The 23,056-nt window shown below is 41.6% G+C and overlaps 2 protein-coding genes across 2 annotated transcripts; one reads left to right on the top strand and one right to left on the bottom strand.

Moving 5' to 3' along the window:
- The first annotated feature begins 28 nt into the window (after positions 1-28).
- stk17b (serine/threonine kinase 17b (apoptosis-inducing)) lies at positions 29-14,091 on the top strand. Its single transcript, XM_074658434.1, has 7 exons — positions 29-659; positions 5,021-5,233; positions 7,151-7,289; positions 8,099-8,225; positions 9,050-9,098; positions 9,441-9,620; positions 10,801-14,091. Exons 1-7 carry the CDS (start codon positions 541-543, stop codon positions 11,006-11,008), a joined length of 1,035 nt encoding a protein of 344 aa, XP_074514535.1. The 5' UTR covers positions 29-540; the 3' UTR covers positions 11,009-14,091.
- Positions 13,843-21,418, bottom strand: c14h2orf69 (chromosome 14 C2orf69 homolog). Its single transcript, XM_074658435.1, has 3 exons — positions 20,933-21,418; positions 17,134-17,372; positions 13,843-17,031 (listed from the first exon to the last, which is right to left on the bottom strand). The coding sequence occupies exons 1-3, from the start codon at positions 21,230-21,232 to the stop codon at positions 16,554-16,556; spliced, it is 1,017 nt and encodes a 338-aa protein (XP_074514536.1). The 5' UTR covers positions 21,233-21,418; the 3' UTR covers positions 13,843-16,553.
- Positions 21,419-23,056: the final 1,638 nt, after the last annotated feature.

Below are 23,056 nucleotides of genomic sequence, written 5' to 3'. Positions count from 1 at the left end.
CAACACTACTGCGCATGCGCCGAGCCGTGACGTGTCGACAGTGTCAAACAGGAGGATGTGAAAATGACCGAAAACTCTCCAGATAAACTCTCCGAGCTTCTTTATAGTCTCCCGTAGCGGCAGGTTGGATAGTTTAACACCACCGGGAGCAGCCGCAGGTTGTAGGTTTAATATAGAACAACAACTCCTCTACAGTTGAGCGGAGGAAACTCACTTTAACTCACTTTCTAACCCGCGACATTGACCGTCGAGCTAACTAAGTTAGCCACAGTTGAGCTAGCCGGAGTCGGTAACGTTGAAGTAGCCGAACAACAACAGCAGCACGGTAACCGACTAGTTCACGGTAACCGACTCAGTCCACGGTAACATGTAGCTGACTACCGTGAAGCTGGCGGTGTAAACGGTAGATAGACACTTTAGGTTAGTTGTTGTAGTTCGTCTTCGCGTTCAGAGCAGTTTATATATACAGCCACCGGGAAGCTGCAGTGAGGACTGATAACATTAACGTTACCGGGGACAGGAGGACAGGAGGACAGGAAGATGTCTCGGAGGCGGCTGGACAGTCGCGGGCTCGCAGCGGGTCTGCTCGGAGATATTCAGACCCCCATCAGCACGGAGCCCATGGACAGTGTGTATGAGATCACCGGAGAGCTGGGGAGGTGAGTCCAACAGATGTGAATGTTCATAAACTATAGGAACTATGGGTCTATACCTGGTGGGGTCCCTGGTAGTCCCTGATGGGGTCCCTGGTAGTCCCGGGACAACACAGAGAGAGAGAGGGTTTCAGAGGCTCTCCTCCGGGCTGGATGCTGTCTGCAGAAGGGTCAAACGTGTTTCCCTTATGCATTATATTATATAGGATATGTCAGTGCATGTCTCAGCCTAAGAGACAACCACAACAACACATAATAGATGTAACTCACACTCTGCCTTTTATTTACTCCTCTACTTCATGGAGGGTTTTTTTACATTTATCTTTTGATATTGCAATATATTGTTACTAATTGTTTTTTATTTGTTTGTTTGTTTTATTGACACAACAAACATTAATGACTTCTCTATTGTTTTCTTCCATTTGCATGCATGTTCTTTTTTAAATATCTAATTTATTGTAATTTGCTTAATGAATTGTATATATATATATATATATATATACATATATATATATATATATATATATATATGTATATATATGTTTTTGTTTTTATTCTGTTCTTTTTTTAATTTTTAATTATTATTGAATTGACGTTTTTGGCAATATTGTTCACCTGACAGTCATGCCAATAAAGCGAATTGAATTGAATTGAATTGAATTGAGAGGGGTTTCAGAGGCTCTCCTCCGGGCTGAATGTTGTCTGCAGGAAGGTCAAACGTTGTTCCCTTATGCATTATATAAAGATTTCAGAGGGCTGGTATATATATCATTTGTACATTTTGCATTTGAAATGAACCTGGTTTGTTTGTCCAGCTGGTATGGACATAACATTACTAACAGGACAATTTAGTACTGCATGACTGTTGTGATAGCTCATAACCACAGTATAGGCCACAGTTTACAATTGCATAACCCGTTAAAGTCTGGCAACTATTGACTGACAATGCTTATGAAAGCCTTGTTATTGCAACAGCAAAGAGACTGTGTCGTACATTTCCATTTGTTATCACATTCAACTCAGTGGTAGTTGATACTTCTTCTATGAAGTATTCTAATCTTTATAAGTATGTATATTCAATATTTGTGCCAGTGCCATACAATTAATGTGTTGTTACATAGTTACAGTCTGTTTCTATATTATTGAAACTGAGTATTGAGACTAAAGTTGGTCACTAAATTAAGTTACCTTGTCACTACAGATTTAGACAACAACGCAGCAACTGTCTCTTACAACCTATGGATACATGAATAGCACAGATCAAGTATGCACTAACTTTTGTGTTTGGACTCTGGACTGTAAGCTTTAACCACTGTAAATACACGAGCCTCGCGGTGCCAGGGGACCTGACTTGATCGTGCTACAGTGGACCTTTGTCATGTGTTTGGCACTGTGTGTGTGAGCCATGGCAACAGCTGGTGGTTGATGATCATGTCCTGAGATATCTCTGAGGTGTGTTTGAACTGATGTGTCATGCAGCATGTACTGTATAATTTCTGATTTCAAAATAGTAGGAAGGAAAACGAGCACATGTGGGAAACCAGACTTTTAGAAAGAAGAAATGGTACTGACCACTTCTGTTCACTTGTTTGTGTGCGATTTGTCAAAACGGGAAGTTCTGAGGTGCAATACTTTGAAGAACATGATAAGGGCGATTCCAGCTCTACTTCTGACCTTTTTAAGGAATGTGTCATTATTCCCAGCTTTGGTACAAAAGTTTCAAATTACAATGACCTTTAACAGTGGAAAATTTCTGTCTCGCCGTGTTTACCTATTTCTTTGTCAGGCTGTGCCTGCAACTTTCAATTCTATTTATTTTCAATTATTCTGTCAATATATTTTATAGTATGGTTGAACATGCATTAATCAGTATTTTCTATATTAACATTGTATGAAGTGACAGTAATGTGAGAAGGGTCAGTTGTAGTGCTAAAAAGACAGTAATAGAAATAAATTCCCAGCGCTGCAACTTGTTAAGCCCTGATAAAACAACAGTCTGTTACGTGCTGAGCATCAAACAACAGACAAAGTTAGTGACCAGCCGGTTAGCATAGCATCTAGTAAGTTAAAGGGTCACTCATGTTTGGTGTGTAGCCCAAACCAGAGCTACAAAGAGTGTGAATATTGAACATGCATCAGGAGGCCAGAGACACAGCTCAAAAAGTGCTAAATGCTAATTTTTCTACTTGTTTGTGAGGTAAAATGTTAGCCATAACAGCTTAATAAGTCGATGGTACGTGGTGACTGTGTATCTGTCAACTGTTTAGAATGTTTTTCTTCCCCCGGTAGCCAAAAGTTGATTGATTTATCAAAGAGACAGTCCATTTTGTACGTGGTGATTAGTTTACCTTTCATGAGGAGTGTCATTCAGCCTATAAAACAGTTGTACAATGGAAGTGAGCTTTGTCAAGAGAGAATACCCCTGATGACATTATGGATGCCACGATACCAGAAATTTAGTATTCGAAACCAATACCATTGCAATTTCAAGATTCTCTACCAATTCGATACGAAAAACAAACACTTAGAGCTAGTGTAAGCAAGTTAAACAGATCATAACCATCTCTCTAATATCTATTTAATATTGCTGTGAAAACATCTCCTACTGTATTTATTCAAGTTTCTCACCAAAAACAAAATGTTAGAAGATTACATTTGAACACATCATGATTATGTAATTTCTATAAAAAATGTACCATTGCCTAATACTTATTTTCACCTAACAAGGTAAACGAGTACCGTCAAGTTTTCAGAATTTTGGCATCAACTTGACACCAAAATATCGGTTCCCCTTTTTTGTACAGAGAGTTATTAACAGGAGGTATGAAGTTTGAAAAGTGTGATCATTTACTGGTTAGGGAGGGTCTAACAAAAAACTACTGAGTTGCATTATGGGAATTACCAGATCCAGCTGTTTTGAGCTTGACTTAGGGATTTTAAGTCAGAGTATCTCGACCTCTGCTGCTTCGATTTGACCATTATTATTTTTTTAAATCTCTCTCGCAAGTCCCGCAACTTTACTGAAGTGTATTACTAAATTTCTGTAATGCTCCTTTAATAACTATAATTAAAAGTCGAGAATAATGACTACAGTTGTCAATCACATGTCACCTTACCCTAAAGTGATGTCTTAAATTTAGTGTGATAAGAAGCCAACACTTATTTAGCTTAGTTTATAAATGGCTGCCAGATACTACAGGAAGACATGAATATTAACATGGCATGCAGTATAATGCTGTGCTATCTGCTTTGAAAATGTCGTATATCAGATGCTAAAACTGCATGAAAATATGGCTTGTAACAGTGATGGGTGGTGCTACAGAGGAGCAGGATAGTTTAGTGCTATTGTTCTATTCTTTAAGAGAAGTCCTTCTGGGTCTGTAACCTTCACAGTCATTGCTCATGGGTTCGTGTAATGCAGCTATTTTTGGATATAAATCGTTTTTCATTTGTCACATGTCTTTGCAAGGCCTTGTGGAGCAGTGGCTCCACTAATTGCATAATATGTCAGCTGAATGCCAAATGTTTGTTGTTTTTTTAGTGAAGGGAATGTAGGTGTAGTTCTCAGGACAACTTGAGTCAATCATTTCGACGGCCTCCTTGTTCAGGTATAGAATAGGAGATAAACCATATTAGCACTACATGTTTTTGATCATTCTGTATAGTTGGATTGTTGCTTTTCAGGTTCATCAGCCTTGATGAATTTTGACGATTAAATCTAGTAGCAGATAGCCACTTGTACTGTATCTTCCCAGCCTTGAGTGAACAATAACCCCAATGATCAAGACATGGCAGCAGCTTTAACACCAAGCTATTTCAGAGTGGACCGGTGTTAGATAACACACAGATGTTATCTAATGCCAGTAATTGTATAGCCCCATTGTCCCAATGCTGCAGTCATTTACAAATAGGCACATGTCATTAAGCCTGGGAATATACAGTATATTAGTTAATATAATTTATCGTGTTTTAATTTGAAATTATTGTGGAAATATGTTGTGCTATAAGTTAATATTACTAAGCGATTTAATTGAGTAAATACTAAACAAAATTTCCCCCAGGCTCTCTTTACCTCTCCTCATTACCATACACACTAATGTGAGGAACATAAGCTGGTCAACCTGATTTTTCCATGCCTAAACTTTTATTGTGATACATGTTGATATGGGATATATTTTTCTTAAATTCCATATCACCCATTAAAATCAAAGCCTTGCAAATGTTAGCTCTTTTAATGGAAGAAATTATTCCATCTGAAATCATGTCATTTAAGGATCCAAGATGTCTTGTTTTACTTTATTAATGAAGCTGGTCTTTGTCTGACTAAAGGGTGCCCCTTAACAGTATGTCCACTTTCTGCCTCCTAGGGGGAAGTTTGCTGTGGTCAAGCGCTGTGTGGAGAAGGCCACGGGGAAGGTGTTTGCTGCCAAGTTCCTACGGAAGAGGAGGCGAGGTCGCGACTGCCGGGCAGATGTCATTCATGAGATGGCCGTCCTGGAGACGGCCCGTAACAACTCCCGAGTGGTCAATCTGCACGCTGCTCACGAGACGGATCACGACATCGTCCTACTGCTGGAATAGTGAGTTCACAACAGAACCACTGATATATTCTTTTACCTTTTTAATTTAATATGTGCTACATCCTATTTAATAATCTCTTAACCTGTCTAACACTGGCTAAATGTTTCTACTACAAACAAGCACATTCAGCAGTATGATCCAGTAAATGCCTGTTTAAGGGCAAAGTCCTGTTTGTCCAATCTTAAGGAGCTGTCACACTCACTGCTTTTTTATGTAATGCTCATTCTTCCTAACAGGTTTATCAGGATTAGTTTCAGGACTAAAAGGCATGTAAGCTAAATTGCTGCATAGCTTGAGCTGAAACTCCACATCTAGATGACCTGAATGAACATATTCTTAGGTATTATGTCCTGACCTCTTGACCTTACATGTTAAAGCTTCAGCAGGCAGAATATTTTTGGCATCATTGGGCAAAAATTCCATAATAACCATTCAGTATATTGTAATTCAAGTGTTATGAGAAAAAAACTAGACTTCTGCACCTCCTCACGGCTCTGTTTTCAGGTTTTAGAAAATGTAGCCCGTGACGGAAGACTTTGACCAATCACAGGTCATTTCAGAGAGAGAGCGTTCCTATTGGCTGTGCTCCAGCTGGTGGGCGGCGCTTGGTATTTCCTCAACTGATCTCAACATGGCTGCCGGGTCACAAACTTTATCATTTTACAGCTAAACAGTACACTACAAGATGTTTCTGAAAACATTTGAGGCGAGAAATAGGCATTACAGTAACAGAATATTGATTCATATTTGATCAACGCTGCCTAGTTTGACCATTTGATCAGAGTTGGCAAGTGATTGACAGCTGCTCAGAGACGGCAAGGCTCCAGATCAGTTCTGATTGCTTGTTTTGCTCCGGTCTGTGAAATCTTACAGATGTTGTTAGGATATAGCTTGCTTTAAATCATGTTTTCAATTGAACTGTCCTTCTTTGTCTGGCATATCAGGACTCAAAAGTAATCTGTCAAGTGTAACTAAACATGTTCATTGGTTGCGCGTGGTGTGGCATTTTACACAGGGTCTTCTTCATCTACTTTTTGTAGCAATACGGGACAGGGACGTAAAGTATGTGTGTGGTGTGGGGTGGGGGGGGTGGTAAACGAGGATAAATCTGACTCTTTATCTGCACCTTTATTCCTGTTAACAGTCATTTACATAATGTGATAAGAAATTACTATTGTGTATGGGAACTGACAAAACGCTTAAAATGAATTATTGCGGTGAAAAATTTTGGGTGCCCTCAAATTATGTGCTGGTGCACCTAAATGAAAAAAGTTAGTCATCATCTTTTTTCTCTGTACCATCAAAACAGAAACTAGATGTGAGACACAGATTTGAAATAAGAACACACACGGGGTTGTCTTGAAGTGAATTGCTATGATTTTCTAACCACACCTTTAATACTTGTTGTTGGAGACACTTTAATCCCTTCCTCAGAGCAAAGACAGCTTGAACAACTCACAACTCAGACAGCCTGGACAGCTCAAGAAAGGACCAAGAAACATACCAAATGAGAAACTTGAATAACCTGAAATGCAATAAAATCAGGTGAACTTTGTAATCTGCGCACCGTTTTAGGGCTTTCAGTCAACTTTGGCTGACACTCAGCCAAACTCAGCCACTGCTTTACAGTGAGGAAGCAGGAAGGAGGTTGCTTTCTTGCTCAATAACACTTCGCCAGGACACGTAGGATCAAATCAGTGGCCCTCCGGCTATGGGTTGGCCACTAAAACCACTAGGCCACCCTGCAATCCATGAATACAGTATATTTCTGTTTCTCGTGTTGAAAGTGCATTAAATGTCACCAAACTGCTGCATATTTTACTGTCCTTGGACATTTTAGTAGATGACCATTTCATGACCCGTCTACATGCGCATACCTGTGTATTTACAGTACAGTGTGTTTTCTCTTTGCCCAGTGCGGCCGGTGGAGAGATATTTGACCACTGCATGTCTGAGGAGCTGCTGCCAGAGGGCCAGATCACTCGCCTGATCAGGCAAACACTGGAGGGAGTCCATCACCTCCACCAGAGAAACCTGGTGCACTTAGACCTGAAGGTCTGTACACACACACACACACACACACACACACACACACACACACACACACACACACACACACACACACACACACACACACAAAATCAAATGCATGAGTGTAGCTGGAGTTGAGGGAATCTATTTTTACATGTACGCTTGCTTCGCCACAAACTTCCCCCTTAAGTGCTTGGTTGTGTATTCCCTTCTTTTAGAGAAGTTGTGGACTCAAAAGCCCAATTTCCTATTTTCGTGACACAGTTGAGCCCAGATGTGGGATTATAGGTGGTAACAGAACCCTTCGCCCAGGGCAAAGTGGGAACGCACAGTGTAAAATGAGTGATTCTTACACTCCTGTTTTGTTACCAGGCCATAGTTGCTGGCGGATCCCCGTGTTTAAGACATTTGCAATAATACCAATGTAAATTTTACAAGGGCTGACCAGTTATTTCAACATACAGCAGATGCTGACTGGCTTCAAAAAACACAAAACAAATTGGTGTGTTTTGTGTAAACAAACCAAGCGCATAGTGTATGTTCTCAACTTGTCTTGTAGAGAATGATGCAAGCATTTCATAATAGTAGTGTTTACACAGTGTCATGTGGTCGATATATTTTCAGCACTTAAACAAATAATCATGTTATAGAAGGGTAAACACCTCTCCCTTGGAGGGCAAAAACATTATTGAGCAAGTGCTAAAAGAGAACACGAGTTACATGTCATTACGCAATCATTTTTGAGTTTAAAGTACAGCACGTCTTATCGTTCCAGTAAGAGTGTGCTCTCCACATGATGTTTACCCCGTGTTTCCGCTTGGTTTCTTCCTCAGCCACAGAATATTCTCCTGACCAGCCTGTCTCCTCCAGGAGACATAAAGATTGTAGACTTTGGCCTGGCACGCAGACTGGGTGCGGTTGGAGAGCTCAGAGAGATTCTTGGCACACCTGAGTATGTGGGTAAGGCGATGTTCATAAAACAGGCTGTGATTACTCAAAGACATCAGACAGGAGCAGCCATCACCAGCGAAACCACATTAGCTCCTCTAGAGTGAGACCTATCAATTTCAACTTGTTACATGCATGCAGTCTTTTCAAAATAAACTTCCATCATCACAGGAACACAACTTGGTTAGGTTTAACTGTCACAGTTAGTGAGTTATGCCTCCACGCCGGCGATAGCCGTGGACAGAGGCATAATGTTTTTGTGTTGTCCCTCTGTCCGTCCGTACATACGTACATCCATCTGTCCGTCCGTCCCATTCTCATGAACATGATATCTCAGGAACGCCTGGAAGGAATTTCATTACATCTGGCATAAACATCTAATTGGACTCGAGGCTGAACTGATTAGAATTTGGTGGTCAAAGTTCCCTGTGACCTCACAAAACACGTTATTGGCCATAACTCAAGAATTCATATGCTAATTATGACAATTTCACGCACATGTCTAACAGGATAAAATGATGAAGTGGTGACATTTTGGACAGACATGGATGTAAACTGCAACTTGACTCTTTGTTGGAGGCATACAGTACAACGTGAGGTGGTAATTCTAGTTTTGTCTCGCCTTCCCATGTAAATTTGACTCGGCCAGCTCCTTCTTGAGTTTAATGTGGTTGTTTTGTAAAAAAAAACAAAACACAGTAATAACAAAGACGCAACAGAAATACAAAACGTCAGTAGTGGTGGAATAAAACCACATGAGGTATGAAATGATTACGGGGAAGACATTCTTGTAATATTTAATGACCGCTGACTTTTTCTTTCATGTCTTCATTCAGCTCCTGAGATCCTGAATTATGAGCCAATCACAACAGCGACCGACCTATGGTGAGTCCATTCTCAAAAACTGCCAGTGACTTAATTGTGGTTCTTCGAAAGAAAATGTGTCGTGTTGATCATCTTTTCTATAATTTACACTTTAAACCAAATGATGTGTAAATGAAACTGAAGGTGATCCATTGCAGTGGAAAGCCACAAACCACAAAGTAGCTCTGCTAAAGCTAATAGCTGTTTACAGTTTGAGTAATTACTTTAATTTGTTCTCATTTTTGTGGTGACCAACATTATGAAAATTTAACTTTTTTTTTCTAGAGTAATGAACTACATGTGTGCCCTCCGGTATTCAGACCTGTTTTCACTGTGTTCTTCATGCCCGTGTGTGTTCTTCAGGAGTGTGGGTGTTATAGCCTACATGCTGGTGACGGGCGAGTCTCCGTTTGTTGGGGACGACAAGCAGGAGACGTATCTGAACGTGTCCCAGGTCAATGTGGACTACAGCATGGAGGCCTTCTCCAGGGTGTCTGAGCTGGCCGTGGACTTCATCCGTAAGCTGCTGGTGAAAACGCCCGAGTGAGTAAAGACTCCCCTCAGAATAGAAACACAGTCAGGTGATTTATTTTGAATGAAATCCAAATGGAATGTTAGCACGGAGCTGTAAACAAAAGGATGAGATGATTTTCCACGGGGTAGCCCAAACGTCACGTCATATTGTATTTTAGACCAAGTCTGCTCGTGTGTGAAGAGTTCACACAGATCAGCCTGCAAACCTGCACACGGCACAGTCGAGAGCAAATAAAGCACTTCTAGTTCCCCACAAATTTGTGTTTTTGCTCATATTATGAAAATGTAGATGAAGCAAGTATAATAATTAGGACTGTCAAAGTTAACGCGATAATAATGAGTTAGCGCAAATTGGTTTTAACAGCACTAATTCCTTTAACGCATTAATGCAATCGATCTTTCGGAGGTTGTAGCCGGCTCGGTTTTAAAGCTAGAGCAAAGATACCGGTATCATATGAAACTAGAAAACCTATGGAATCCATTGGTACCAACCATGCCAGAATGCTAAATAACGCTACGAAGTTACGTTAAAAAACTGTCATGACCATTTTCAAAGGGGTCCCTTGACCTGAAAATGGGTTCTATGGGTACCCATGAGTCTCCTGTTTACAGACATGCCCTCTTTATGATAATCACATGCAGTTTGGGGCAAGTCAGAGTCAAGTCAGCACACTGACACACTGACAGCTGTTGTTGCCTGTTGGGCTTGACTTTGCCTTGTTATGATTTGAGCATGTGCAGTACCTGTGAGGGTTTCTGGACAATATTTGTCATTGTTTTGTGTTGTTAAATGATTTTCAATAACATACATTTGCGTAAAGCCGCCTATTTGTCTGCTCCCTTGTTGATAAGAGTATTAAATACTTGACAAATCTCCCTTTAAGGTACATTTTGAACAGATAAAAAAAGTGTGATTAATTTGCGACTAAATATGTTAATCGATTGACAGCATCATGTTATGTTTTTTTCTTTTTAATTAGATTCTAGATTGTAATTTATAGAGGAAGAAGTCACCTTGGGCTCTAGGAAATTGCAATTGTTTTTTTTGTTTTTTTTACAATTTTCTGACGTTTTATAGACCAAATGATTCATGGAACAATCATGAAAATAACCAGCATATTAATCAATAATGAAACTACTGGTTATTTACAGGCTGCTTATAGTGTTTAACGCTGTGCTCTGACCACAGGGACCGGCCCAGCGCTGCAGAGTGTATGAGCCACCCCTGGCTGTGGCAGATCTGTCTGAGCCCCGACCCCGCCACCACCCGCGCTGTCCGCGAAAGGAGCTGCGGCATGAAGTGGGCGGCCGATGACAAGGAGAACTCGCCACACTCTCACTCAAAAAAGTTCCGCTTCGACGAGGAAAGGCCCGCCGCTGGAGACGCTGACTTTTGAAAAAGGAAAACTGAGAGGAATTGAAGTGTAAGGCAGGGGCGCCCACTTCTCCCTCTACGCTTTTTAAATTCTTTTAAGCCTCCAGAAAAACCAGCTGTCACCGCTCAAAGTACTTAGGTTGTGTTCACGTTTCACTAATTTGCAAAAAGATCGACCACTCAGACCAAAGATAACCAGCTAAATTTTTAGATCGATCACTGATCCACCGCTGTTAAAAAAAGTAAACAATTGTACAGTATGTCTCGATTAATGCAGTGTGTTTAACCTAAAGTATTTAATACCTTTCATTGTTCAAATCTCTGGTATTTTCATAAGCCCACTCTGCGTTGTTCCTGTACTGTCGAAGGCTTGTGTGGAGCATTTTTGTGGAAATCTATGCAATACTTCTCTTGTGCATTTGAAAGCTATTTTCTCAAGAAACCTTAAAGAGGTTATATAACAGCGCTCTGCCTTAAGGTGGGAAGTTAAGTGCTCTTAGTCACCGGTGCTTCAGCAGAAATGTGTGCTATCGAGATGAGCACCTCTGCTATGAGGAAGTGTGATAACGTCCTCATTTGCATGTTGAGAATTAGGGACAGCACGGCATTATGGGAAACCTTTTGACTCAGATTGTGGGCTCTGTGTTTGGGAACATGTCATTCAGTCACTATTTAATGGAAAGTCCAGAAAACTTGCTGCTGTCCTTTGCCGTAGTTCTATCTCTTTACTACCTGCTGTATTTCACATCCAAGCTGGCTCTAAAAACAACCAGCAGAGGGGCTGAATTACACACAAGCATATTACATTCCTTATATGTTTGCATTTCCCTCAAAGGCAAACAGGTCATTTTCTCCACGTCTGCAATAGCACAAGGGTTTAAATGTAGCTCAGGGTTTTTAGATCAAACTAGTTTTAATAACTCCAACCTAAGCATAGTCTACTTCCAAAGAACTGAAAGACGTTTTTAGAAGAGACTACTTTGACAGAAAGGTTTAACAAATCATAGCATCCTTCTATAATAAGATAGAAACTTCAAAACTGTACCGGTTGAAAAACCCAGTGACTCATGTAGTTCGTTCACATGCCACACCCGCTCTTACTCAAATGATTTCCTCACCAGGCTGTAAAGTTCCTCTTTTGTTGGCCGGAAGAAGAGCAACATGACTTTAACACTTACTTCACGAGCACACGTTTTGAACTGATAAGCAAAAAGGGGAGCTATTTCTGAAAGTTCTGTGTGTCCGCTTGTCCTTGAGAGACTCGCCGTGTGTTCCAGTCCCTCACCAAAGCCATCCAGTGTCCTTTCATTAAAAGCTCCTCCTGTCCTGTCGGGGTCAGGGTGCCTGAAGTAATACATTCCTGTTGTTTTCATCTCAGGGCATGCTGCTCACTCTCTGCTCACTTTTGTTTTGTATTCTTAATGTTATTCTTATAGGCCTATTATTATTATTATTATTATTATTATTATTTATGTGCTGGACTTATACTTTATATTTTTATGTAAATAATGTGCTCATGTGTCTTATAAGGAAGTGTTGATTATATGGTGGAAGAGAGGGCATGATTACGGTGTTATTTAAAACAAGCTGTCGTGGTTACAGTGTAATGAATAATAAATGGAAATGTTTGACTGCAGTGGATTGGGAAGATGAAAGCAAGGACTGGTTGATAGGTGGTACTGGGAGGTATAGAGAGAGAGAGATGAGTCAGATGGTTTCAGACAGGAGGAAGATGATTAAGTACTGGAAATATGTCCGGCTCGAAGGAAGCGTTTAAAGAAGCAGTTTGATGGAACTGTTCCTTTAAGTTCTGATGTTGAGAGTTAAGATATGTAGGCGATGAAAGGCTTTTTACGGGTGATGAGAAAGTAGGAAAGATGCGTAGTTTTAGAAAGAGACGGATGTGACGGAACCACTGTATAATGTGAAATATGAGGTGCTATTGATTCACAGGATTTGTCACTCCTTAAGTGCAGCGCTGGCAACTCTGATTGCTCTTAATCTCCAGTAATACATTCCTCTTTTTGTTCTGAGGTGCCAAGCCGCAATAAGATCACATTGTGTTTTAGTTTTGTTGTTGTCACCAGCTGGTACAATGGCCTTTGTGTAGGAGACGGGCGTCTCCAGCCACGGCCATGCTCTCATCTGTATGCTGTCATCCTTTTAAAACTGGAAACGCCACCACAATGTAAAAGATTTTCATCTCGACGAGGAATTTAATCTCACAGAGTTAGCAGCTCCTACTTGATCCAAACAGCTGGGAAGTATATGTGTCTGATAGTGTCAGGTTATTATGGGGAACCAGTTTGCTACTGTAATATCAAATAAATAATCTTCATCTCAAGGGTTGAGTATTTTCACTTTTCTAATACCTCTCCAAAACAGGTGTATAGGTGTCTTGAAATAATCTAAAATGATGCAACTTGATAACAGGAAGTTTCTCAAGTTTAAATTTTTCAGCATTTGCATGTTGTACAGAAACAAGTGAAACTTCCTCTTTACTGTTGCAGCAGCATCTGTAAAAAAAAAAAAAAAAAAGGTTTAAGACTTGACGAGTAGCGTGCTCTTGAGAGAAGATGGACTTGTTTTGCAACGCGGTGACGTCAGGGATCTCACTTTGCGGGATGACGGAATGCTCCGACGGGTCGGAGAAAGCATTGTCTTGTCTGTCACTTGAACATGACCTATGCTGTGGTGTTGATGTTGTTATTTTGTACAGCTATTGTACTGTTGTGTCCAGCAGCTAGTCACTGTGTGTGTGTGAGTGCTCATTGTCTCAGTCAGGCCGTCATCCTCAAGGAGTGGAGCAGCAGTAACATCAGGCGACCGATGTCACCCAACATTCCTGTTTTGTTGTGTGTGTGTGACCGCAGTGACACTGAAGGATACTGTAGGTTACAGTCAAACCAGCCACAAAGCACAAGCAAATAAATGAGATGTATGTTTATTTTGCATTTTATATTTTTTTAATGTATGAGCATTCTGATTGCATCTGAAATGACTAAAAAAAAAGACATAATCCTTATTGTATTCTGATCAACTGCAGGCTAATAGGTAGGCATCACAAAGCAAACTGAAAAAGCTCATTAAAGGTTGTAGAAAATATCTGATGGAGTATTTGATGTGTTTTTTTTGTTGTCTTGAGTGAATCCAGTTTAGAACAGTGTCTGTCCAATTTCCTACTTTCTACTTTTTCCACACTGCTGCCACCTGCTGATTCAACAGAGCTGAAACAACTGCACTCTATTACAGGGAGAGTTCGGGTGTATTGAAGTGGGGTTGTTTGAGGTACTTCTCCATAGTCAGTGTATTGCCTACAGTAGATGACAGTCGGCACACCCCTAGTTTGGAGAAACAGACAGGAGAACCAGCAGCAAAACGGATGTTAGACACCTAAAAAAAATCAATATCAGTTGAAGTGTACTCTATATTAAGAATATTTTCACTGCTTTACCTTGCCGTCAGACAGCCCTTTCTGAAGCCGTTATATCCATCTATCCATATTGTGTGTTATATATCTTTTTTATGATGTCCTTGTTTTATGATCTTTTTATCTATGTAAAGTGTGAGTTTTTTAGAAAAGCGCTATATAAATAAAATATGTTATTATTATTATTATGCTTTCTTCAAGGCCTCCAGACTCCTATGAGAAAAACAGTAATTTTACCTCACAGAACACAACAGGGAGTTGCTGGTCCACCGCTGTAGCAAACAAATTAGCCGATCGAGGCAACGGTACACCAGCAACTCCCGTGTTCTGTGATGTAAAATTACTGTTTTTGTCAAGGGAGTCTGGTGGATTTGAAGAGAGCATAGATAGCGGATTCAATTCCCCGTCGGAAAGGGGTGTCTGACGGCGAGGTAAAGCCGTGAACATATTCTAAATATAGTGTACACTTCCAACAGATATTGTTTTAATTTTTTAGGTGAGTATTTCTTTTAGCCGTCCACAGCAGTACATGGCTTTGCTCCCGTGCTGGTACTCCTGTCTGCTTCTCCAAACTGGGGGGGGTGCTGACCGTCATCTACTGTAGGTAATACACTGACTATGGAGAAGCACCTCATACAACCCAACTTCAAAACATCCGAACTATCCCTTTAACAAGAGACAGATTTCTCTGTTGCGTTCTCTCCATCATTGGCTAACAGTTAACAGGACAAAACAGCATGGTGACAATGTATACCAGTTAGCCAACAAATGATTCAAAACAATGCAGGTTATCTAAGGTGTGAACTTGCTAAACACCTTTTTAAAAAAATAGAATCTTTTTTGTCCTCCTTGTCGGGTTTTAATCAGCATAGCATACAAGTAGTAAACAGAATGGAATGATCTGAAGTTACATTCAGCAAAACGAGCTGCAGCCTTCAGCATAGTGCAAAGATGCTATGTACGCTTACACCGAGAACATACAGACTGGAATACGTCATACAGAAATTAATACACACATTCCCACAAAACTAGCAAGTATGCGTATTTTCACATATTGCAATAAACATCACGCCACCATGACAAAAAGAACCGGACGAGAATATGTACCTTCTATTAATATATCTTCCCGACTTATTTAATTTTGACAAAACAAATTATCATAACGTTATTAGTTTATCTAGTTATAACAATTATTTATAAGGTAATTTGATACAATTTGGTATATTGTCAAAACAAAACTGTAAAACGTGTTGCGAGGAAAATATCCAATCACAGTTAACATTTAAAAAAAAGTGATATGTAATAACATGGAAGATTTGCTATCATGAAATTAGCCAGTAATTCAAAGAGTACTGTCCACATGGTCTTCATCAGCAGACGGAGTTTAAAGCAAATCAACTCCACTTGCTGAAAAAGATCTTGTGATACGACTGAAAGCTCTAGAACAGTTACTAAATGGACTTTGAGGTGAGATTGTGCTGCTCTTTTTTTTCCCAAGAGTGCAGCTATGTGACCTTTAAATAGAAAAAGGTCTGACAAATGACTGGTGGACAAACAATCTACTATTGGGATCAAACTGAAGGAATGAACTTTGAGACCAAACACTTGATCAAACATTTGAATACAATCAAGAATCACCACCGAGACCGACTCAACTCTGAACCTGACACTGTAAAGTTCAGAAATTCAGACATTGGCGTGTCTAAAAGCAGCTCGAACACCAGTGCAGGTATAAAAACAATGTAATAAAGCTGTTGTGCTTCAGCCAAAACAAACATTAAGTTAAATGAAAATCAGGACAGAAATTAAAACAAGTCTGAAACAACATGAATCATTCATGTTTCTACTCCCGACAGCTCTGCAGCAACTCAAAGCTCGAGCCAGAATCAAATGTAAACGGTTACATTTAGCCTGAAGAATAAATAAGGAAGACCATTTTCATACGTGCATATTCCTGCTCAGGGCCACAGGGAGCAGCGGGGGAGGCTCCTGATCATTTTGCATTTAGCAGCAGAAAGTACAACACACCAGCAATCTGCCACATGCTCTAAAGCCTGAGCCCTTAAATCACAGACAAAAATGAGGTAAGACCAGCGAATAAGACAATCTGTATGCAAGAGCTCAATCTAAACCAAACTCAAAACTCCTGGATGACCCTGAAGTGGTTCTCGATGGTGGGGGGCTCGTCCTCAAAGTGCAGCTTCTTACTCGGACAGGCCCCGAACTCCTCCAGGGTCTTGATGAAGTGACCGTGCTCGCGGCCCACCCAGGCCCGCATCGGGTCGCACACCTCGTACGGGGTGACGTGGGCGTGAATCGACACTCCGCTGGAAGCGAGCTCCTTCAGTACCTGCTTGTTGGTCACCCAGGTCTCGCTGCCTCCCGGGTGGCCGCCGTCCAGCCAGTACATGTCGGAGATGCTCTTGACGAAGTGCGACATCTGCGGGTCGGCGCGGGCCCCGGCCAGCTCGTACAGCATCTGGTTCAGCACCACGCAGCCTTTGCTGAAGCCCACCGGCGTCAGCGAGAACCCTGAGGGGATGCTGTCGCCGCCTCCTTGTGGCTGAAGGGGGTTTGGTAGGTTGGCTCTCTCCATGCCGTGGCTCAGCAGGGCCCTGCGATCAATCACAAGTGCTGTTCAGAGGATGGCACACTAACCGGGACACTGACAATGCAATCACCGTGCAGTAAATACTCGTAATGTGTGGAAAACAAACCTGAGGTGGTGAAACGCTCCATAGTCAGGTGAGTAGTGAGAGTGCTCCGGCGCCCCGAACATGTTGCTCTCTACGAAGTTGTGGTAGCAGCTGAACTTGTGGAGATACATGCGGGAGGCTCTGACCACCCAAACGTGTCGGTCGGGGAAGCGTCGGCCCAGGGTGAGGGCGACCTGCTCCAGACTCCACGAGAGCCACTGGGCTCCTTCAGACTGCAGGGCCATCTCCTCCTGGAAGTTCTGCATAAAACCACACAGACACAGAGGTTCTTTAAAGCTGCAGTATACAACTTTTACACACTGGAACAACATGAAACATATGCTATACAGGACCGTAAACGTTAACGCGCTAATAACGCATTAACGCAAATGTGTTTTAAAGCCACTAATTTCTTTAACGCATTAACGCAATCAATCTTTCGGAGGTTGTAGCGGACTCAGTTTTGATGCTAGAGTCAAGATACTGATACCATATGGATCTAGAAAACCTGAGGAATCCATTGGTACCAACCATGTACCAATGGATGTATGATGGTTAAATAATGCTCCAAACTTGCGCTACATTTTGGTGAGGAAAAACTGTCATATCAATTTTCAAAGGGGTCCCTTGACCTCTGACCTCAACATATGTGAATGTAAATGGGTTCTATGGGTACCCACGAGTCTCCCCTTTACAGACATGCCCACTTTAAGATAATCACATGCAGTTTGGGGCAAGTCATAGTCAAGTCAGCAGACTTGACTATGACTTGTCAGCAGACTTGACTATGACTTGCCCCAAACTGCATGTGATTATCTTAAAGTGGGCATGTCTGTAAAGGGGAGACTCGTGGGTACCCATAGAACCCATTTACATTCACATATGTTGAGGTCAGAGGTCAAGGGACCCCTTTGAAAATTGATATGACAGTTTTTCCTCACCAAAATGTAGCGCAAGTTTGGAGCATTATTTAACCATCATACATCCATTGGTACATGGTTGGTACCAATGGATTCCTCAGGTTTTCTGACACAGACAGCTGTTGTTGCCTGTTGGGCTGCAGTTTGCCATGTCATGATTTGAGCATATTTTCTTATGCTAAATGCAGTACCTGTGAGGGTTTCTGGACAATATTTGTCAATGTTTTGTGTTGTTAATTGATTTCCAATAATAAATATATAGATACATTTGCATAAAGCAGCATATTTGTCCACTCCCATGTTGATAAGAGTATTAAATACTTGACAAATCTCCCTTTAAGGTACATTTTGAGCAGATAAAAAATTACTAATGTGTTAATTGCGATTAAATATTTAAACGATTGAAAGCCCAAATGATATATAAACCCATTATCGCTCTGCATCTGTTGGTTTTAAGAGGATACAGGTAGGTACATCCCTAAATCCAACAGTTTGCATAAAACTAGCTTTTAGTCAGTGTGTTCATGACGTGGAACATAAACTCATCTAGCTAAGGAGGAGTTGGCTTTTGCAGTGTTATTCAGCCTTTAAACGCTTAAAATTTAGAGGGAAGGATAGCAAAATCAATATCACAAAAAAGACTCTAAAAGTCAAAGATTTTTTATTTTTTGCAAAAAGTATTCATGTGTTTCTCCGAGCTTCAATCTGTGAGCCAAACAGAAAAATGTTCCCTACATCCTCTCCAGCCATGGTGAGAGGCTGACTAAAAACGTCAGCCACATCAGTCTCTCTGTGACACTCTTAATTAGTTCCATCAGCAGCATCTCCTCAGCCTGCTGTCAAGACTGCGAGGTCCTGAACACAATGATACATGGAAACATCACGGTGACAGCATCCTGCGCATACGAACGTCTCCTGGCAAATACGGGCGCGCTGCGGTGGGAATATTAACACTTGCCTGGAAAGCTGCCTAATGAATTGCAAATGAGGACAATGAATAGATGGATTGGGCACTAGAAAAGCTTTAGTAAATGAGGGCAGCTCTTGAATTCTTTAAAGCAATTAGAAAAGGAAACAAATGGGTGATGTTTAATCGTCTTTTAGTCCTCTGTATTTTTTTTTTTACACTTGATTAGTAAGTGTCCCTTACACTTACTAAAAAAAGAAACAAAAGGCCCGTGATGAGACAGTTTTACATAATCCGGCAGCTGCAGCAATTAGATGTTTGGCACAGGCTGGAGAGACACTACCGTGTCCTACCTATTCCCCCAAGCAGATTACTCACAACTGCACACATGTTCAGAAACACTCTCTCCTCTAGTGAGGTCTGCAGATACAACACACACACGCTAATGTCTCAGTACTACAACTAAAAGGTGCACTAGTGCTCCCGTGCAGAAAAAAACGTTTGCTTTAAGTTCTCTGCTTAAACTAATGCTTAAAAAGCATTAAAGGGACAGTGTGTAGGATTTAGCACCATCTAGTGGTGAGGTTAAAGATCGCAACCAACTTAGTACCCGTCCACTCACTCCTCCCTTCCAAGACTGCGGTAACCGCCGAGTGTAAAACGCCATTGTCTTCACCATCCATACCATAATAACACTACTCTCGGAGCAGCGGAAGTCAGATGGCGGCTGGCGGTACCACGGTTTAGCACTCTGAGGCTCACTTTATCGCAGTTTCACAAGCTTGTCAGAGAACTACGGTGGCCTTCAGGTAACTTAAAAACGTGAAAGGCTCTCTTTACAACTTCAATTATTTTGTAATTCCTACCCGTAAACTCTTTGCACAGTGGAATTATGGGAATTGTAGTCTGGTCATTTTCAGCTCCCACTCAGGGAACAATGTTCAATTTTGTCAAATCACCCCGTGCTTCTTACACAAAGCTGATCCAACTCACAGCTAAAAGTGGCATATTCACAGGAAGAGCACCGTATCTCTGCAGTGCGATCTCCAATCAAGGATCATCACTGTACCTGTGCACAATATACCCTGCTTGATACCGTTTTGCTTGGTGCTGGAAAGTGCTTCTTTCAGTTACATTTTGAGCCCTGGGCAGTGTCTCCCATACAGTATAAATAAACTTAACTTGATATCAATGTAATAGGAGCAGCCAAGTGTGACGGGGTCAAATATCTGCCCTCATCTGTTGAAAACCTCTCTCAGACTTACTGATTTCAATCTCCTGTGTGATTTTTTGAGTGTGTGGTATTACAGTGCCACAGCTCACAATAATTTGTGCAGAATGAACTACATACTCTGCTACTTAAGTGGGAAAGAAATCTAACGCAAGCAAAACTAAATATGCTTCCCCCCATTCAGGTGATTCCTTTGGTTTAGTGAGTTGTTTTTATGAAGCAGTAAAACAAAAGGACTCACTCTGCTGATAACCTTTCCTGACACCCATGAGGTGTCACATGCTGTGAACAAGCTATAAAGATGTGAAAAATACATGGCTATTACCCTATACATGTCACATGGTGTTTAACATTCATATAAGTGATCCATGTGGCATTGACACAAATTGTATAGGCCCTTAAATTACTTTAAAACTAAATGCACAGACTCAAAATGTAAAATCGTAATACTATATCTATAATAATACAATAAGATACTCCATCGTTTTAGACTGTCTTTGTTAATATGGTCCAGGATTAAACAGTTTAGTGGGTGTGATCCTTTTTATAACATCCCCTTTTATTTACCTGTCTGTGTTTATTGTGTGTGTCCGTGAATGGGGATTATCTATTCTATTATTATCTATTATCTATTAACATCCCTGTCACAGTAACAACTTTCAGTGATTAAAATCATGCAGTTAGGCCAGTTAGCATCTTTCTGTGGATAAGCTGACATCAACAGACCCACATGTGTTATGGTTCCCTCCCTCCATCACTCACCTGAATATCCCCGTGGAAGAACATAACATGCCTATTGCTGCCTTTCTCCTCTGGCTCTGTAGCAGTGTGTTCGTCTGCATCAGGATCAGGCCGGAGCAGCAGCAGGTCGTTGACTCGGCTCGGGTCGGATCCGGGCACCGCCAGCAGCTTCTGGAGCCTCTGCAGCGGGCTCCCGGAGCCTCCATCCCGGCTGGCTGCTGCGCGCAGCCCCGCCGGAGCTTCAGAGGTTGTCGTCGCTGCCACAGAGCTCATCGTTTTGGACACAGCAGCTAGTAGAGTGACAGCTCGAGTCGCTAGCATGGACTCTAAAATAAGAAAATGATGTGGCGTTTTCTCTTCTCAACGCAGTAACTCCCTGTTACTCCATGTTACTCCCTGTTACTCCCTGTTACTCCATGTTACTCCCTGTTACTCCCTGTTACTCCTCTCTGCTGCTGCTGCTGTCAGCTAGCTGTGAGTTAGCTGTCCCTGTTAGCAACTAGTGATGTGTATGTCGCGAACAAGCCGGTTCAAAGAGCCGACTCTTTTAAGTGAACGATAAGAGCCGGCTCCTGTGCGAGAGTCGTTTTTTTATTTTTTATTTTATTAATTCAAGGCAGAATGATAGGACGATCTTCTCCGCGCCACGGGCACTCCATGCACTAATGGTACGTGTCCACAGGCTCCGTGCTTTCCACGCTCCCCCTTCATTGTCTATGTAAGCAGCCGTGCAATGCATTCTGATAGCATGGTGGCGCGATTCGAGAAACGGAGTGTCACGATGCCCGCTCCTCATTTGCATAAAGTTGAGGGCTAGTCTACTTTATGCAGATCACGGGCATCCGATGCGACTCGCCGCCTCTCGAAACAAAATAAAGATAGATTCAGCAACTGCGTGGCTTATTTCTCGCCTCAAATGTTTTCAGAAACACATTTCGGTGAACTATTTTCGTGAAATAAGAGAAGAAAGTTTCCAAACAAGCCTCCATATTGTTTCCGGTTTGAAAGCTGGGAGCAGCAGCCCACGGCGGGAAAGCGTTCGTCCAATCAGGAGCCTAGTGCCTTGTGTCTAGGTCAGCCCAACAAGCGTCCATTGTTGGGAAGTGTCGCGTCCCCTCGCGATAAAAAACGCCCCTGTGGACACGTACCATGAATGTTGTGTTAATGACGTCCATGCGACCAATCAGGTGATGACAGACAAGGATCATACCATCAAGTAGGGAGGGGCGGGGGTGCGCGGTGCGCTGACGGTCTACAGGTACAGAGCAGGAGGGAGAGGAGGAGAGAAAGAGAGAGAGGAGTGCGGTGCGCGAATAGCAGACAAGATGAGTGACAGTCGGAAACGAAGCAGCAGGTAAAGTTACGGCATTCTGGAAATTATAAGGTTTACTATAATTATATTGAATAATTTAAGATATATATTTGCACACATACTAATCATAGGTTAAAACAGCGCTAAATTTGGCTGAACTATAAAAGGCAGAAGTGATAAAATGAAGAGCCGTTTGGGAGCCGGCTCTTCTTGGTTAGCTGAGCCAAATGAACTGGCTCACTAAAAAGAGACGGAATTCCCATCACTAATGGCAACACAGCAGCACGATATCTGCAGCTAACGTTATTCAAGCAGCCTGTATGTGGCTATAGCCCGAATACTTCTCACTGCACACTCTGCTATATCCGTCGTCTGTCTCTCATTGTAGCAGTTTCAAAATAAACTCATAGTATGTATTTAACTCTGACAGTTATGAGTCGTTTTGTCCACGAAGAGGCGCTGTTTATTATTCTACCTGCCAGCTGACCAGTAGCTCTTCTGCGCATGTCTGTTTCTCTGACTCCAGAGATAGGATGCTTTAGAGTGTGGCGAGATGATGCACTCCCATGTACTTCCGTTTTTGACGAGTCACTCACTAACCCACTACATACATACAGGGTCTAAAATTAATTTTTTTCCTCTCGTGCCACTGTGGCTGTCACTGAACATTTCTACTAGCCACACAATTGTTTTATCTGCCACTTCTGAAGTCTATGTAGAACGCTTTAGAATTGTAAACACTAGGACTGTGTATTGGCAAGAATCTGACGATAAGATACATATCACGATACAGGGTTTACGATGCAATATATTGCTACATATGGCAGTACTGT

The sequence above is a fragment of the Sebastes fasciatus genome, chromosome 14 (assembly GCF_043250625.1).
Source record: "Sebastes fasciatus isolate fSebFas1 chromosome 14, fSebFas1.pri, whole genome shotgun sequence".
Lineage (NCBI taxonomy): Eukaryota > Metazoa > Chordata > Actinopteri > Perciformes > Sebastidae > Sebastes > Sebastes fasciatus.
The sequence above is the reverse complement of the archived record's forward strand: the minus strand, read 5'-3'. Positions and strand labels throughout refer to the sequence as shown.

Bases quoted from the DNA above. Each gene is read 5' to 3' on its own strand.
- stk17b (XM_074658434.1), top strand. From the start codon at position 541: ATGTCTCGGAGGCGGCTGGACAGTCGCGGGCTCGCAGCGGGTCTGCTC. The intron at 660-5,020 runs GTGAGTCCAACA...TCTGCCTCCTAG, and splicing joins ATCACCGGAGAGCTGGGGAG to GGGGAAGTTTGCTGTGGTCA. The intron at 9,099-9,440 runs GTGAGTCCATTC...TGTGTTCTTCAG, and splicing joins ACAACAGCGACCGACCTATG to GAGTGTGGGTGTTATAGCCT.
- c14h2orf69 (XM_074658435.1), bottom strand. From the start codon at position 21,232: ATGCTAGCGACTCGAGCTGTCACTCTACTAGCTGCTGTGTCCAAAACG. The intron at 17,373-20,932 runs GTGAGTGATGGA...GGTTTTATGCAG, and splicing joins TCTTCCACGGGGATATTCAG to AACTTCCAGGAGGAGATGGC. The intron at 17,032-17,133 runs GTTTGTTTTCCA...GATTGATCGCAG, and splicing joins GGAGCGTTTCACCACCTCAG to GGCCCTGCTGAGCCACGGCA.